Source organism: Falco cherrug (assembly GCF_023634085.1).
Source record: "Falco cherrug isolate bFalChe1 chromosome W unlocalized genomic scaffold, bFalChe1.pri SUPER_W_unloc_1, whole genome shotgun sequence".
Lineage (NCBI taxonomy): Eukaryota > Metazoa > Chordata > Aves > Falconiformes > Falconidae > Falco > Falco cherrug.
Window position 1 is genome coordinate 716,430 of NW_026599288.1, and position 14,019 is coordinate 730,448.

Consider the following 14,019-nt stretch of genomic DNA (forward strand, 5'->3'; position numbering starts at 1 on the left):
TCTTCTCCCAGATAACAAGCGATATGACAAGATGAAATGGCCTCAATTTATGCCAGGGGAGGTTTAGATTGGATATTAGGAAAAATTTCTTCACCAAAAGGGTGGCGAAGCATTGGAACAGGCTGTCCTGGGAGGTGGTGGAGTTACCATCCCTGGAGGTATTTAAAAAAAATGTAGTTGTGGCACTTAAGGACATGGTTAGTAGTAGACTGGGTAGTGTTAGGTATACAGTTGGACTTTATGATCTTAAAGGTCTTTTGCAACCTAAATGATTCTATGATTCTGTTCTATATAGAAGTTGCTAAGGAGAAGAAGAGCAAAGACAGTAGTCTATTTCTTGTTTACAAAGCAGGAAATTCTAAGATGGGTAGTATTTTAGGTCCAAAATACAGTGATGTTACCTTTTCCAAGCACACATCTGATTGCTCTGTGTGGAAAATGACTGTTGCAGAGTGATTTTTGGATTGACTTAGCCACAAGATGAATATTGACTGAAGGGGGATGGACACAGATGATACTTTGATATTGTAGAACAGTATGGCTTACTTTTTCAGCTCCAGGGCACAGAATCAATGAATTAATTTTAGATTACGAGAACGTAGTTAGTTTATGTGATGTAAAGTGGGGGGGTTGTCACAGAATCTAGTTAGCAGTGAAGGCTAGAGGCAGTAACTGAAGAAGCCTGTAATTAAGGGAGGAGAGGGTGTCAGTTACTGGTATCTCTAATACAGATAGTGCATACAAAGGAATTAAATCTGCTTTTTCCTCCTTTAAGATTCCTGCCTCTGCAGTGGAGATGCCTGGATTGGCAGATGTGACAGGGTTAAATGTTCAATTTGGAGCTCTGGAGTTTGGATCAGAGCCTGCACTCCCAGAGTTTGGATCAACTTCAAGCTGTGAGAATACCAGCCAGGCCACCAACAATAGCTTGTACTCAAAATCTGTTAAGTACGTGTGAGTTCCCCTTGTGCATTTACATGTTGTCTTTAAGGGGTCAAGTTTGTGCCAAAAACATCAAGGCACAGTTACCATGATGACTGTAAGGCTAAGTGCTTTCTGTGGATGGCATCTTAAAGGAGAAATTTATTTTCTAATGATAATCAAAGTCTCCCTGGATGGGTCAATGTGAAGTTGGAGATAACATGAATGTAAATAACCTTATGATAAGCTACCCTTTATAGAATTGCTTTGTCATGTTTAACTGTCCTGACTTTCAAATTTGTTTGAGGGTTTGTTCCTCACAACCCAAATCTTTCTGCTCTTGATCCAGGAGAAATGACCCTTGTACCATATATGTGTGTCAGTAGATTGGCATCAGATTACAGATCTGATGGTTCCTATGGAATGAGAAAAGAAGCTAGGCTTTCAGTATGCAGAAGCTTACTGAAATGGTAAAATAGCCAATGATAAATACCAACATACCAGTTTTTCTTCCTTATTAATTCAAAAATTAGCTTCAGTAAAAAGCTTCCTAAAATTAATTCAGAAATACTAGTAAAAATGAACTTTCACATTGATTTTTTAGTTCTATAAATTATTTAAGCTGCATGTTTTAAAATATTTTTTCCTCTTTGCATAGTTCACTCTGTTAGACTACTACTGTAATGTTAGAATTCTATTGTAAAAAGAGACTGGATGTTTCTCATCATATACCAGATGTTATCCATAAAGTTGTTTAAAAAAAAATAAAATTACAATCCTGTCAAGGCAAAAAAAAATTCTTTGAGAAGGTGGAAATAACATGACTGAAAAGTGCTTGTGTATAAACTGTTGTTTTGGTTAGACTGGCAGGAGGAAGGTGAATGGTGTTTAGTGCAGCTGATGGTTTTGAAGCAGTGATTACCAGGGACCAAAGCAAAATTATGTATTATTTTTCATAATTAGATTTTTTTAGTATAAATAATGTAGGTTTGACTACATGTTTAAGGTAGTTCTAGATAACTGTATAGGAGCTGATATTTTCATGAAGGTATTTGAGATGTTGTTTACAAAGATGATGATTTTTACTTTTTCCAGTGATCCTTTGAATACCTCTTTGCCAATATCCAATACAGTACAGGAGTCCACCTACACAACCTCTGCCATCACCTCTTCCAGTCTGACCTGCTCATCCCAGAGCACTAGCCCAGTAGCAACAACTTCCTCCTATGACCAGACTTCTGTGCATAGCAGGATAGCATACCAAAGCTCCATGGCTCAGTCTGAATCGACCCATGTTGCAGTTACAGTGAGTGAATTTCAGAAATCGGACCTTGAAAAAGATGAAATATTCTTATCCATGTTAGATTTGTATTACCCTGCTATGTTAATATTTTAACCAAGCCAAGTGGTATTTTTGATTCCTGAGTCCACTCTGTTGGGTTTTTTCTTTTACTATTGTGTAGCCATTTTTTGTATTTGGGATATAAGAGCTTCTGATCTTATGGGGTTTGACATCTTAAATTGCTGTTTGACCTTTTTTTCTTAGTAACACTTAACATTCTAATTGAGTTTCCTTCTCTGAAGCTTAGGTTTTAAAACAAGGAACTACTTCTGTGTATAAATATTAGTCATGGTATTCTGCCATAACTTGACACTTTCTATCCAAACATATATTATTAAATTTATATGGCACCTAGAAAATAGATCCCAAACTGTTTGTGGCCCCTCCAGCATTACTCTTGTTGGATTTAAACAGCAGTGGGAATTAGTTTCATGTTTTATTTAAAAAAGCATAGGGAGAGGTTCAATCTAGAACAGAGGATCTTTCTTAAGAGATATTCAAAAGCACCTACTCTCTTTGTATATGGAATGTAGGTTTGTTTTAAGAGAATTTATTAAATGTTTAAGGAACTTGTAGGAGGCTGTAAGTTTATTTACTTCAGACCTTTGTTATGTAATGGCTCAGTCACACTTGTCTTCTGCACTAGCTTGTATGTACGGGTGAGGATCAAGTCTAGACTATGCTTGTTTTTCAGTGTTAACCAAAACACAACTGGTGCTTCTCAAGTCTTATCTTTCAATGGGAAAAAAAATGGTGTGTTTGTGTAACTTGGATAGTTCAAATTCTGAGTTGCATTAGATCAAAAGCACAACCATTTCCTATATGTGTGTGAACCTGAAGTTTGTTATATACAGTGCATAGGAAGGTCTCCTGCTGATGGGTGTGGTATGGGCAGTGTATGGGATTCTGCATGTTCAGGACACCTTACACTTGAGACAACTTTTTTTGTGGTTTTTGTTAAAGGCAGTAAAAAGTTAATTTTCTGCCTTTTTTGTCTTTCAGTTTAGAATGAATATAGAATTTTGCATGAAGCACATGTTCAATGTATGATTCTGTCTGAAAACTTAATATACTGCTAAGATGACATTAATTTCTTCTTTGTTTACAGAACGGGCACAGTGGTGTTAGAACACAGGCAATTCTTGACAGTAAGTTTACAAAGCTCGGTTGTACACAGGACTTTCTGATCTTTCCTTACTATTTGTTGCGTGCACAACTGTAGCAGTGACATCTGGTTTAAGGTTTTATATTGTTCTCACTGGCTAATTTTTGGCTGACCCATTTGAGTTTATTTTGTACCTGCATAGGATACACTGCTTGCTTCTTGACTAAAACTGAAGTATGAAAGCAGCCCTATTAAATCTACAAGCTTAACCAGTCTTAGAATTGGAGAATCTGCTTTGTTGCTGCTTTTTCTTTTGAATTTATCTACCAAAATTAATTTAAAATTAAATTAATATAAAGTTTCTTAGCACTTCTTCCGATTCTCAATTGGGAAGCTGGAAGTAGCATTTAGCTATAGTGAAACAAAATCACATTCTTTGAATGCACCTCTCACTGGGTATACTGCTACTTGTACCCTGTCACAGGCCTGTGGGGAATAAGGATGACTAACATGCTTCCATCTGCTGGGTAGCTTGCTGCCTTGCAGCAGGGTGACAATAATGCAGTACTGGCTCTGATACAGGCATTACTGTTATCTTCGTCTTGGCCTGTTTCTAATATGGTATTTTACTTATAGCACCCCTACAGCTCTCTTCCTGGAGTTAAAAATAGTTATAGTATTAACTCTTCTGACCTTTACATGCTGCTCTGTGGAAGTTTTCAAGGGCAGCAGTGTGAATTAACATCTTCTGGGATTCTAACACTTCAATTTTATGTCTGTCCTTCCCTTAAACATCTCTTCAGATAGGTCATTAGTAGGGCAGGGTTTTTTTTAGTATACTTCTGAGTAGAAAGAAGTTGAGTATTCAGACGTGTGAACAGTGTTTTGTTAGTGCCAAGTTAATTTAAATGAGCAGGAGGAGTATATATGCCCAAAGAGTTACCACTTAAAAGATTGTTTTATATAAAACCAACTTTTCAAGTGGAAAACTTCCTTACTCTCATACACAGAATTAAACAGTTTATGAAATTCACTACAGGACTTGTCTTTTTGTGATGGAAAAAAAATCTGAGAACTTCTAATTTTGTAATTATTCTATAACTGCTTTTAGTCCCTTTTTCTATTCCAGTTCTCTCTTGAGAACACTTTTGGGTTTTCTGTATCTCAAGCACATAAACTGGAATCAGTGTTCTCCCATGTATCTATTTCATGCATCCAAACTATTTTGAAATTCTCTCTTCTTAACATTTGAAAGTACCGACCTTTTCTCTTCTGTATGTGCTGATAATATTTTTAGTTTTCTCTCTCATCTTTGCTGCTGACCTTCAATATCCAGATCTCATGCTGCTTAAACCCTTAGTTCAAAGTATGGCTGGTGTTATAATTCTGACCATCTTGTCTCCTGGTTTTCATTGCCTTGCATGTTCAGGCATCTTTTGAGGAGTCTTGACGGTGATTCTGTCCCTTGTATTGAGGACATCTACTTTTACTTCAATAAGGGAACTCTGCTCTAAATGTATTGAGAGTTATAAATGTTACTTACCTCCTGGCAAGATACCCAAGTATCAGGTGATATAGTTGCCACATTCATAACTATGTTACTGTTTGTCACTTGAATTTCCTTCTCTGTTGTCAGTTACCCTCATGCTTATTGCCAAGGCCTCTTGATTTCTGTTTGCACAGCACCCAATCCAGCAACCTGACTTAGGTCATTTAGCAAGGAAACCAAACCAATAATGTGAACTAACTGTAATGTGTAACTTCCGAGCATATGTCTGACATTTGGTGACCATTCTAAGATTGTCTTCACGTGCATTGCAAGTTAGTGATGGTCCACTGGGTAGTGGTCTCTGGTGTGGTATGGAAACATGCCTTCTGCTGGGCCAGGGCTCAACTCTGAGTTTTATTGGTGGGTGAGTGCCTCTAAATCTGTGTATTATCTTCAGAGGATAAGAGATAGGTTTAGAAACCTCTGAGTATTATGTTGGGCAGTACAGAGTCTTATTACAGTATAGTGATCCTTTGGAAAGACACGATGTGATAAATAAGTTCTACTCTGTATAGCCTTAAAAGTAATATTTAATACTAAATGCTTTTTGTTATCTAGGTTAAATAAAGGAAAACAATATTTGACAACTCTTTAGCCATTAAAAGTGCTTAATGCTGTGTTCAATTGTGGCCTTTTATTGTAGCTTCTTTTATTTTATTGCATTATACATTTGACTCAACTCTCCAAACTAAGTTGTATGTGCCCTTATACTCCAGTGATCTAAGTCTCAAACATCAAAGGTGCTGTGTAGGTTGGAATGAAGAAGCAGAGCTGTAGGTAAAAGATTTGTACAGTGCCTTGAAAAGTACAAATGACTTCTGTTTGTGGAACCAAATACAAAAAAAAATAAATTAAATTAGGATTGATTTGTGAGCAAAAGTTAGTAATCCCAGATAGGGGGAGATGAAGTGCAGAAGTCTGTAGTTCACTACATGTGTAGCAGTGAAAATTATTAATCTGTTGTAGGTGAAGAGCTTAAAGGGAAAATGATAGTTCTGTTGCTGTTTGAGTTTTCATTAATAGCCAGATTGCTTGATACTGTTACTAGTTTTTAATGGTCAGATTTTTTGTAAACCAAGGGGAGAATGCAGTTTTCCTGTGTCCAGGCTGGGATGTCTATATACTGGAATTTGTCTTTGAATGACTTTTTTTAACTTGTTACAGCTACTTCATCAGTTCTGGTGCCTAAGACAGAGTCTTCTCCTTTGCTGTCTTCTGCTGGTTCTCTGCCTAGTGTGGTATCTACCACTTCAGCATCGCAGCATGCAGCAACGTTGCCCAGCTTGCCTCAGTCCAGTGATTTGGCCAGCAGCTCACTTTCCCAGTTAAGCAGGTACGGTAGGAGTTGTGGCAAACTGAAAGGGGAATTTTGGGGAAAGGACAAACATGAGGGTGATTGTGTATGGGACTGTCAGGCACCAAGGGCCCCTTTTCTGACATTAATTAGAATTAGGAGAGAGATTCAGAAGAGACTGGGATGTTTCTGGTTGCAAGTATGAGCTCTGGGCTGCCTCTTAATGATAGAGCAGCTGCTGCCCTCAAGTTTTTATGATATATGAAAAACCTCTGTTTCAAGGGGCTCTTGCTTCAGTCATGCTAGCTAAATTGATTCCTCTGCTTTGTTTTTCCTACTTTGTCCACAGTGCCTGCTGTTTGTATAGTGTTGTATGTTTAAAAACATTCCTTAACGGTTTACTTAGTGGCTAATTTTGAAATATCATAGTTTCATTTATATTTGTATTTTTTAATTAAAAAATTGAAATAATTCCACAGGTTTAGTGTATGTGTGTGTGTAGCCTTTTTTTAAGACATTTCCTTAAGACACTTTGAAATATCAGATTGGTGTTCCTGGAAGTGCATTTAGCACAGCTTAGCTCTTTTGCACTCTGATTTTTCATTGCCTGTTATTTGAGCTTCGTTCTCAGGCAGGTGACATCTGAGGCTATGCTGGTTATATTTTAATACTCGCTTTTGTACTGTATTAATATAAGAAACTAATTTGGGCTATCACAGGGTTTTTTATGTTTCATAGCTAGGACATGGCTGATTCTCTTTTAATACACTAGTGTTTTCTGTTGAATAAAATGGTAAATGTGTCAAATAACAAGAATTATTCCATTCACATTAGAAACATCATCTCCCCATGTTTATTTGTTTGAAAAACTGTGTACATAGGTAGAAATTTTAGTTGGAGGATTGGTGCTGTTGGACAGGTACCAAGCACCATTAAAAGATGATGCCTGAATTCCAAGCATGTTTGACTTGCTTGTGTTGCTGCTCTTGTCTGTCTCTATCATAGGTCAGATGGTCAATTAAGGCTTATCAGAAGAGCTGGGGAGGGTGAGCAAGGGAGTAGTTTAAAATTGAATATTCGACTGAACCATTTCTTTCCTTGCTGCCTGAAGTAGTGTTGTTATAATTCTTGCAGATGGGGAACAGAGTCAAAGTAAAATTAATCTATGAAACTGCCAAGACTTATTCTGGTCCTATACTTCGAAGAGCAGCCAGAGGTGTTTGCCCCTAAATCAGGGCATATAATTTAGCCTGCAGCTTTATGAAAACTGCTGTATATTCTTGTTGCTATTGCCATAGAGAACACAAAAATATTTGTTATGGTTAGGATCTCTCTTGCTTCTGATTTCATGAGGGGATTTTTGAGCACCAAACTATATGTATTTTTATGGCTTTGTTTTGTTTGCCTTTGCTCAGTGTTAATTAATAAATGCACCCCCACATATGGAGGAGTGTACACATACCTACAATTTTTATTCTTTAACTAGTATCCTACCTACTCTGTGTTTGTATATATTTATGCACGTTTACATACATATATATTTAAAATGTTCTAGGAAAAAAAGTTTTATTAATCCTTTACAATTTCTTTCTAGCTCCCTTTCCAATAATCATAGCAGCCTCTCCCCTGCCTCAGTGCTGTCTTCGAGCACATCGCATGCAGTAAGTCCTATTTTCATTTCAGCAGACATTTGGCATATAGTCAGTTTATATGATGATTAAGACCCTCACTTAAAGTTCATTGTGTCCCAGTATGCTAAGAGCTGAAACAAGAGCCTTATGTCAGGGAAGATGGACTGCCAGCCCTCTGGTTGTAAAAAAAACCAAAAAATCCAACAACCAACAACCACCAACCAAACAAAACCAAAAAGTCTTTACCACTTGTGATTTGTACTAGATCGGGAATAGCTATTACAGAGACTTGCTAGTCACACAACTGCAGAGGAAATTGTCATGCCAGCAAGGGGGGGATGGAATAAAGAATTCTTGTAACAAATGTATTTTAAAAAAAATAAAGTCTTTGAAGTGGCTGTCTGAAACTTCTACAAAATACGGGCTGTTAGCAGTCTCCATTAGAGAGGTTAGCTGGCAAAATGCAGGTGATGGAATGATACATGTCATGACAAATGGCTCATGGCAGATGACTTTAGAGTTTATCATGTGGCGCTGTTGTCACCTGTGTATTTAATGCATTTGAGATAAGGCAAATGGTATTGAACACAGTGCTCTAGATGGGGGTGCACAAACAAAAGTCAGAGAGACACTGCTTTGTTCTGTGATGGGGTATTTCAGTACAATCCCAGCTGGGGTGTGCAGATAAGTTACTGCTTTTCTTTATGCCTGTATTTTGGTTTGTAATGCTCCATTCCTACTGAATACATAACTTAAAAATTTACAATTACCCAAACATCGTCTTTTTCTGTTCTCAGAGTTTTGGCTTTTGTGTGTTGATGATGCTGTTTTACAAGTGTCATCAGCTAAGACACTGTATTGTGCTGGATTCAAACCAGGAACTTCTTTTATCTTTGTGTGTTCCTGTAATACTTCTGGTCTGCGTTTGCTTACCATGTAGACTCTGTTGTGGGGCATTGCAGTTTTAACCTTAAATTCTACAAGTGCATTGAGGAAATCACAATAGCAGTGTCATGTATTTTGAAAACAAATACTGTCTTTTGGAAGAACATAGGAATTTAACATAACAAGTACTAGCTTAAAGGAGTATACAAGCAAAGGGCAAGAAATAATGCAATGGAGTGACATTTGAGTTATTGTGGTATAATTTTGTGATGATATAGCAGTTTGAACTTAACTCTTGTAGTAATTTCCTTTGAATAATTAAAAATCACAAGCATGCAACTTAGTTGCTTGCTTGGTACATAGCTAATGCATATCTTTTGCATGTGCTGCTGTTATTTAAAAGATTGTTGGTTTTGGTGTTTTGGTTTGTGTGTCTTTGTTCCCCATCTTCCACTGTGGATTATTTGCTCTGTGATCCTTATTCTTTTTGTCTCCTTTCTAGCACACTAGTGTTGAAAATGCAACTTCACTCCAGCCCTCAACAACCTTCTCAACTGTTTTAACCTCAGCCACTAGCACCGCCTCTTCAGTTGTCAGCATGGCAAGCAGTATGAACACTACAAACAGCCTTGGCCTGAGCGTTACCAGTGTGTCTATACCAGCTGCTAGCACACGGGCAGCTTCCTTCGTGTCTTCAGGTTTGCAATATTAACAGATCATATGGATAGAGCCAGAGGACTTGAGTCAGCAGGGCTGTCAGTTGAGCATCTCACCAGCTGTAACTGTACTAAGAAATCCACACTCTTGACTAGCATTTTAAGCATGCTTTATTTGCTGGCTTATCAAGTTGCCTGATTTTGTGTATTTGAAATATTCGGTAGGGTGTTATGTGACATTTATATAGCACATTCCATCCACATAGCTTTATAGACACCAGAGCAGTTCTGACTTTGGAAGTTTTGGGCTAGGAGATTCACTCAGTTTGTATTACAAGTTGTGATCAGCTCTTGGCTGTGAGTTCATATTAGCTTTAATTTCAGTCTTCTCTGTGACTTGATTTGGCAGCATCAAAATAAACTGCAGTGTCCTCATTATCATATGCCACATCCCTACTACAGAAAGGAAAAAAAGTGTTTGTTCTCAGAGTCATTCCACAGCAAATAGCACTTCGGAAAAAGGGTCCACAGAGAAGGTGGGGAGGCTTCTTGCACTGCAGTGAAAGCAATGCTAAATTCTCTCTTGCTTTTCTAATCAGCCTGAACTGCTAAAAGGAAATCCTATGGAGAGAATTGAATGTTTTTAAATATTAAGATCAACCTTACTTACAGAAGGATTTCTCATTCCAATGCCTTCTAAATTAAGTGTCTGATGACTGGGCTAAGTGCTTTTTTTTTTTTTTTTTACTCTTCTGCTTCCTAGCACTGCTTCATGCAACCAAAACTGTTTCAGTTGTCTTCTCTTTGCTATTCCCAGCTGCAATAAGTCACCCACAAAAAGTATACTGACAACATGTTTTCCAGTCTATTGCTGGTGATAAGGGGGAATGCGCTGACAGCAGAAAATGAAAGGAGATAATTTGCTCTATAGATTGAGAACAACGCTTGAATTTTGCCTTCAGGAGAGGACTGAGGAAAGGAGAAGTTCCTGTAATTCTTGTAATCTTCTTGGAGGAAGTAAATTACAAAATTAGACTGATCTCTGATGGGACTGTTTTCAGTCTTAAGTATTTTGTTCTTTCCCTTGAGGCACAGTTAAACTCTTCAGGCTATTTTGAGCATTTTCATCAATCAGCACAAAATTCTTCTGCATAGTTCTGTTCTTGACAAGCGATGTCAGTGCAGCCACCAGGGCTTGTGAGCTCTCTTGTCTCGGTGCTGATGCCTTTTCTTTTCTAAAGGCTTGTTAAAGTGTGTCTCTTGATTCTACAGGCAAAGCTCCCCCAAACCTGCCCCAAGGTGTACCACCCTTGTTGCATAATCAGTATATTGTGGGACCTGGAGGACTTCTGCCTGCCTATCCAGTAAGCAATTTAATTGTTCCTGTCCTTGATTGCTTAACCCTTGGTGCAGGTGGGCTCTCCAGTCCTGCTGCTGTCTATGCCAAAGCATTACTGTTGGCACATGTTGCACCTGGAATTATTGTTCCAAGTGCTGAAGAACATGTGATATGTTCAGTGGGGGTTTAATGTTGATAGTAAACTGCAGAACTGTTGGTACAGACCTGATCTGGCTGCTGTTGAAGCTAAACATGCATGTTGCTATGGTTTTCAGTGATATCAGGTTTTAGGCCCTTTTGAGTATAATTAGACTCATCCAGGTTTGTGTTACCAGAATAGGTTTAATAGAGTAATGGTTGAAATGTGCCGTGTGTCCTGTCTGTCATACTGAAAGATTGCACGTAGCTTTTTGATGTCTGACCAGGTTCAACATATTTTTGGTTACCTGTTTTTTGAATCAAACTTTATTCTAATAGTTTTTCTGTATCACACAATGTGAGTGGATGCCATAGGTTGCTTTGTGATCTAGTCATTAAATCTTAAATCCTGCTATTCTCAGAAGTAATGACTGAAGCAAAGAAGGCTATTGTTCTTACTCCCAAATCTGAATGCCCTGTAGATTTTTTCACAGGTTGATGAATGATGCATCTGTGAAAACAGTATTGAAGTTGGGACAGTAATACTCAGAGGACTGCTGTCACCAAGAAACAACATCAGTGACAAGCCATTTTAAGCTTAGCTCTACTAGCCTTAAAATGCTACAGTGTGCCATGATAGCACAATGCAGCATATAGCTGTACACCTTTGAAATAGACTAGGCCTAGGTAAAACTCTGTTCAAAGCCCCAAATTGGTCAGCATCAGAGAAAAGTGTTATAATGATCTTTTATTTTTATTTGTCTTTAAGCAGATTTATGGTTATGATGATCTCCAGCTGCTTCAATCCAGGCTGCCAATGGTAAGTAAATGGCTTGGTTTATTTGATTTTAAACAAGTTATCTTTGGTGTTGATCATCTGTGCAACACAAATTAGTTCATTTGGTGATTAAGAACTTATCCTTATGTTCTATATTGTGTTTTTTAATATCCAGAAACAGTTTTTCTGGTGTAAACTGATATAGAGCAACTGTTGCATTATGTATTCGTCCATCTACAAATTCTGTAAATAGAAGCAAGTGTGCTCTGTGCTTTTGAGTGGAGAAATTCTTAATTGTTGTAGCACCAGTATATCTTGTCAAATCTAGTTGAAATCCAAGTGTGAATGTTTTCTTTCACCAAGCGATAGGGTTGAACAGCAAGTATGCAAATTGGCAGCCAGCAGGTGCATCTGACAGGTTGTAGAGGTGCTTGTAGGTGGAGATCTCTGTGTATGCATCATGGCAACAAATGCAGGTGAGCCTGCAGGAAGGAGAGTATATGAAGTTTTCTTCCTTACCTGGATCCAGAATGTAAATGGCACGTGAGAGAAGTTGAGAGTTAGATTCACAAAGAGCCTCAGCCTAGATTGTGGTAAGATAAAGAATTTTGTTTTCAGAAAACTAGGATAAGGAGCTTGAAGAGAAATTTTGGTAGTATGTAACTGAGAAGTCACAGGATTAAGCAATGCAGTGTATCTGTAGAGGCAGAAATGGAACAGTGAGCAGTGATCTGGAAAAAAGTATCACTGGATGAATGCCATAGTTAAAGGTCCAAGTCAGTACCAGGTCTTCCATGTGGAGTCTGGAGGCAGCCAGAGTCAGGTAGTCCTAAGGTGAGTACAGGGATGTCCCAGACAAAACCCTGTTCAGCTGCACGTCTTGAACACCTGTCTCACAAATCAAGCAACTTTATTTTATAAGCCAGCAAATAAAGCATGTTGAAAATGCTAGTTAAGAGTGTGGATTTCTTAGCACAGTTATGGCTGGTCTTATGCGGGGCAGCTGAGGGAACTGGGGTGGTTTAGCATGGAGAAAGAGGCTGGGGGGGGGGGGGGGGGGGGGGGGGGCTTATCACTCTTTACAACTACCTGAAAGGAGGTTGTAGGAGGTGGGTGTTGGTCTTTTTTTTTTTTTTTCCTCTCCCAAGTAACAAGTGATAGGACAAGAGGAAATGGCCTCAAGTTGCACCAGGGGAGGTTTAGAATTGGGTATTAGGAAAAATTTCTTCACTGAAAGGGTGGTGAAGCATTGGAACAGGCTGCCCAGGGAGGTGGTTGAGTCTTTTCTGTAGCTGAACTTTCCCTTCCTGCCCAAGTTTCTCCTCTCTGTAATGCCCTGGTGTTGATTGTGGCCTGTTTTTCTTTCACTTGTATGTCACCTTTGTTTTCACATTAGCTGGTCTTTTCAGTTTGTGAAATTGCTGTGTGATGTATGAAGGCACAGACTCAGGTTATGGTGCAACCAGAGACGCTTTATTGTACTGAGAAGCCCATATTTATGTCTCTGAGCCCAGATACAAATTCCAGCTGTATGTACCACCAGGCTCAGGGCAGAAACCACTCATGCAGTTACGTAGCTATAGGCTACTACAAGCATGCAGACACCTTTTTGCTACTAGATAACCATGTTTATCTTACTTTCCTTCACAATACCCAGCTGTTCTCTCATCTCCTGCCAGATCAGACCTTCTCCATCCTCCTCTCAGACATTCTCTATCCTCCTCTCCCACAGTGTTGCTTGGAAGAGCCTGGGGAGCCACCTCCTGGAGCGAGGGCTTTGGGGTGGGGGGGATGGGGAGTGGCAGTGGCTTCCAAGGAGGTGGCTCTGGGTGTAGGCACTTGTTTGTTGGATGTGTTCCTGGATGGAGCTGCCCCAGCTCCTTTTGAAGTTCCTGAGAATGGGGAAGAAAGGCTTTTCCTTTAGGCAAAAGGGAGGTGTTTTGTTCCTCCTTCTGCTGCATTGGGTCCCTGACTGTGGTCCCATGCGTGTGCTGTTGTAGCATGAGTCTTGTTTTCTCTGTCCTTGCCTGAAGTTGTTGGAGAGCAAAGAAAATGTCCCCCATGAGGCTATTTGTAAGTGAAGGGTCTTGTGTTTGGGGTGGCCTGAGCCCCCGTCCCCCTAGAGGAGGGGTGTCCAAGAGTCCTCTGGAGGTGGAGCTGAGCAAGCTAATCTAGTTATAGAGCTCTAGTGGGAGGAGAAGGTGGTAGAGGTTGCACTTGCTAAAGTTTTAAGGTCCCCTCCAACAGCAAGGATCGTGTTCTGCTTGTATGAGAGACACTGCCACGTGTTTTATCAAAGCACTTGGAGCAGGGGAAATGTGTGTGTGTGGTAGTAGTGGCAGGGCAGTGATGGGCTGGGAGCCATGGCCTTATCAGGCAGT

At 39.2% G+C, this 14,019-nt stretch overlaps 1 protein-coding gene and 1 non-coding gene across 2 annotated transcripts in view; both read left to right on the top strand.

The window, feature by feature from the left end:
• LOC106631016 (ubiquitin-associated protein 2-like) overlaps positions 1–14,019 on the top strand; it is a 92,869-nt gene that overhangs the window by 65,414 nt on the left and 13,436 nt on the right. Inside the window, exons 14-21 of the mRNA XM_055700126.1 lie at positions 776–954; positions 2,017–2,227; positions 3,372–3,411; positions 6,082–6,250; positions 7,806–7,872; positions 9,230–9,425; positions 10,656–10,747; positions 11,630–11,680. Coding sequence (XP_055556101.1) covers positions 776–954; positions 2,017–2,227; positions 3,372–3,411; positions 6,082–6,250; positions 7,806–7,872; positions 9,230–9,425; positions 10,656–10,747; positions 11,630–11,680 — 1,005 coding nt within the window. The remainder of the gene's footprint in view (positions 1–775; positions 955–2,016; positions 2,228–3,371; positions 3,412–6,081; positions 6,251–7,805; positions 7,873–9,229; positions 9,426–10,655; positions 10,748–11,629; positions 11,681–14,019) is intronic.
• On the top strand, positions 380–465 carry LOC129734964 (small nucleolar RNA SNORD121A). The gene has a single exon (XR_008730470.1). It is a non-coding gene; the product is annotated as a small nucleolar RNA SNORD121A (small nucleolar RNA).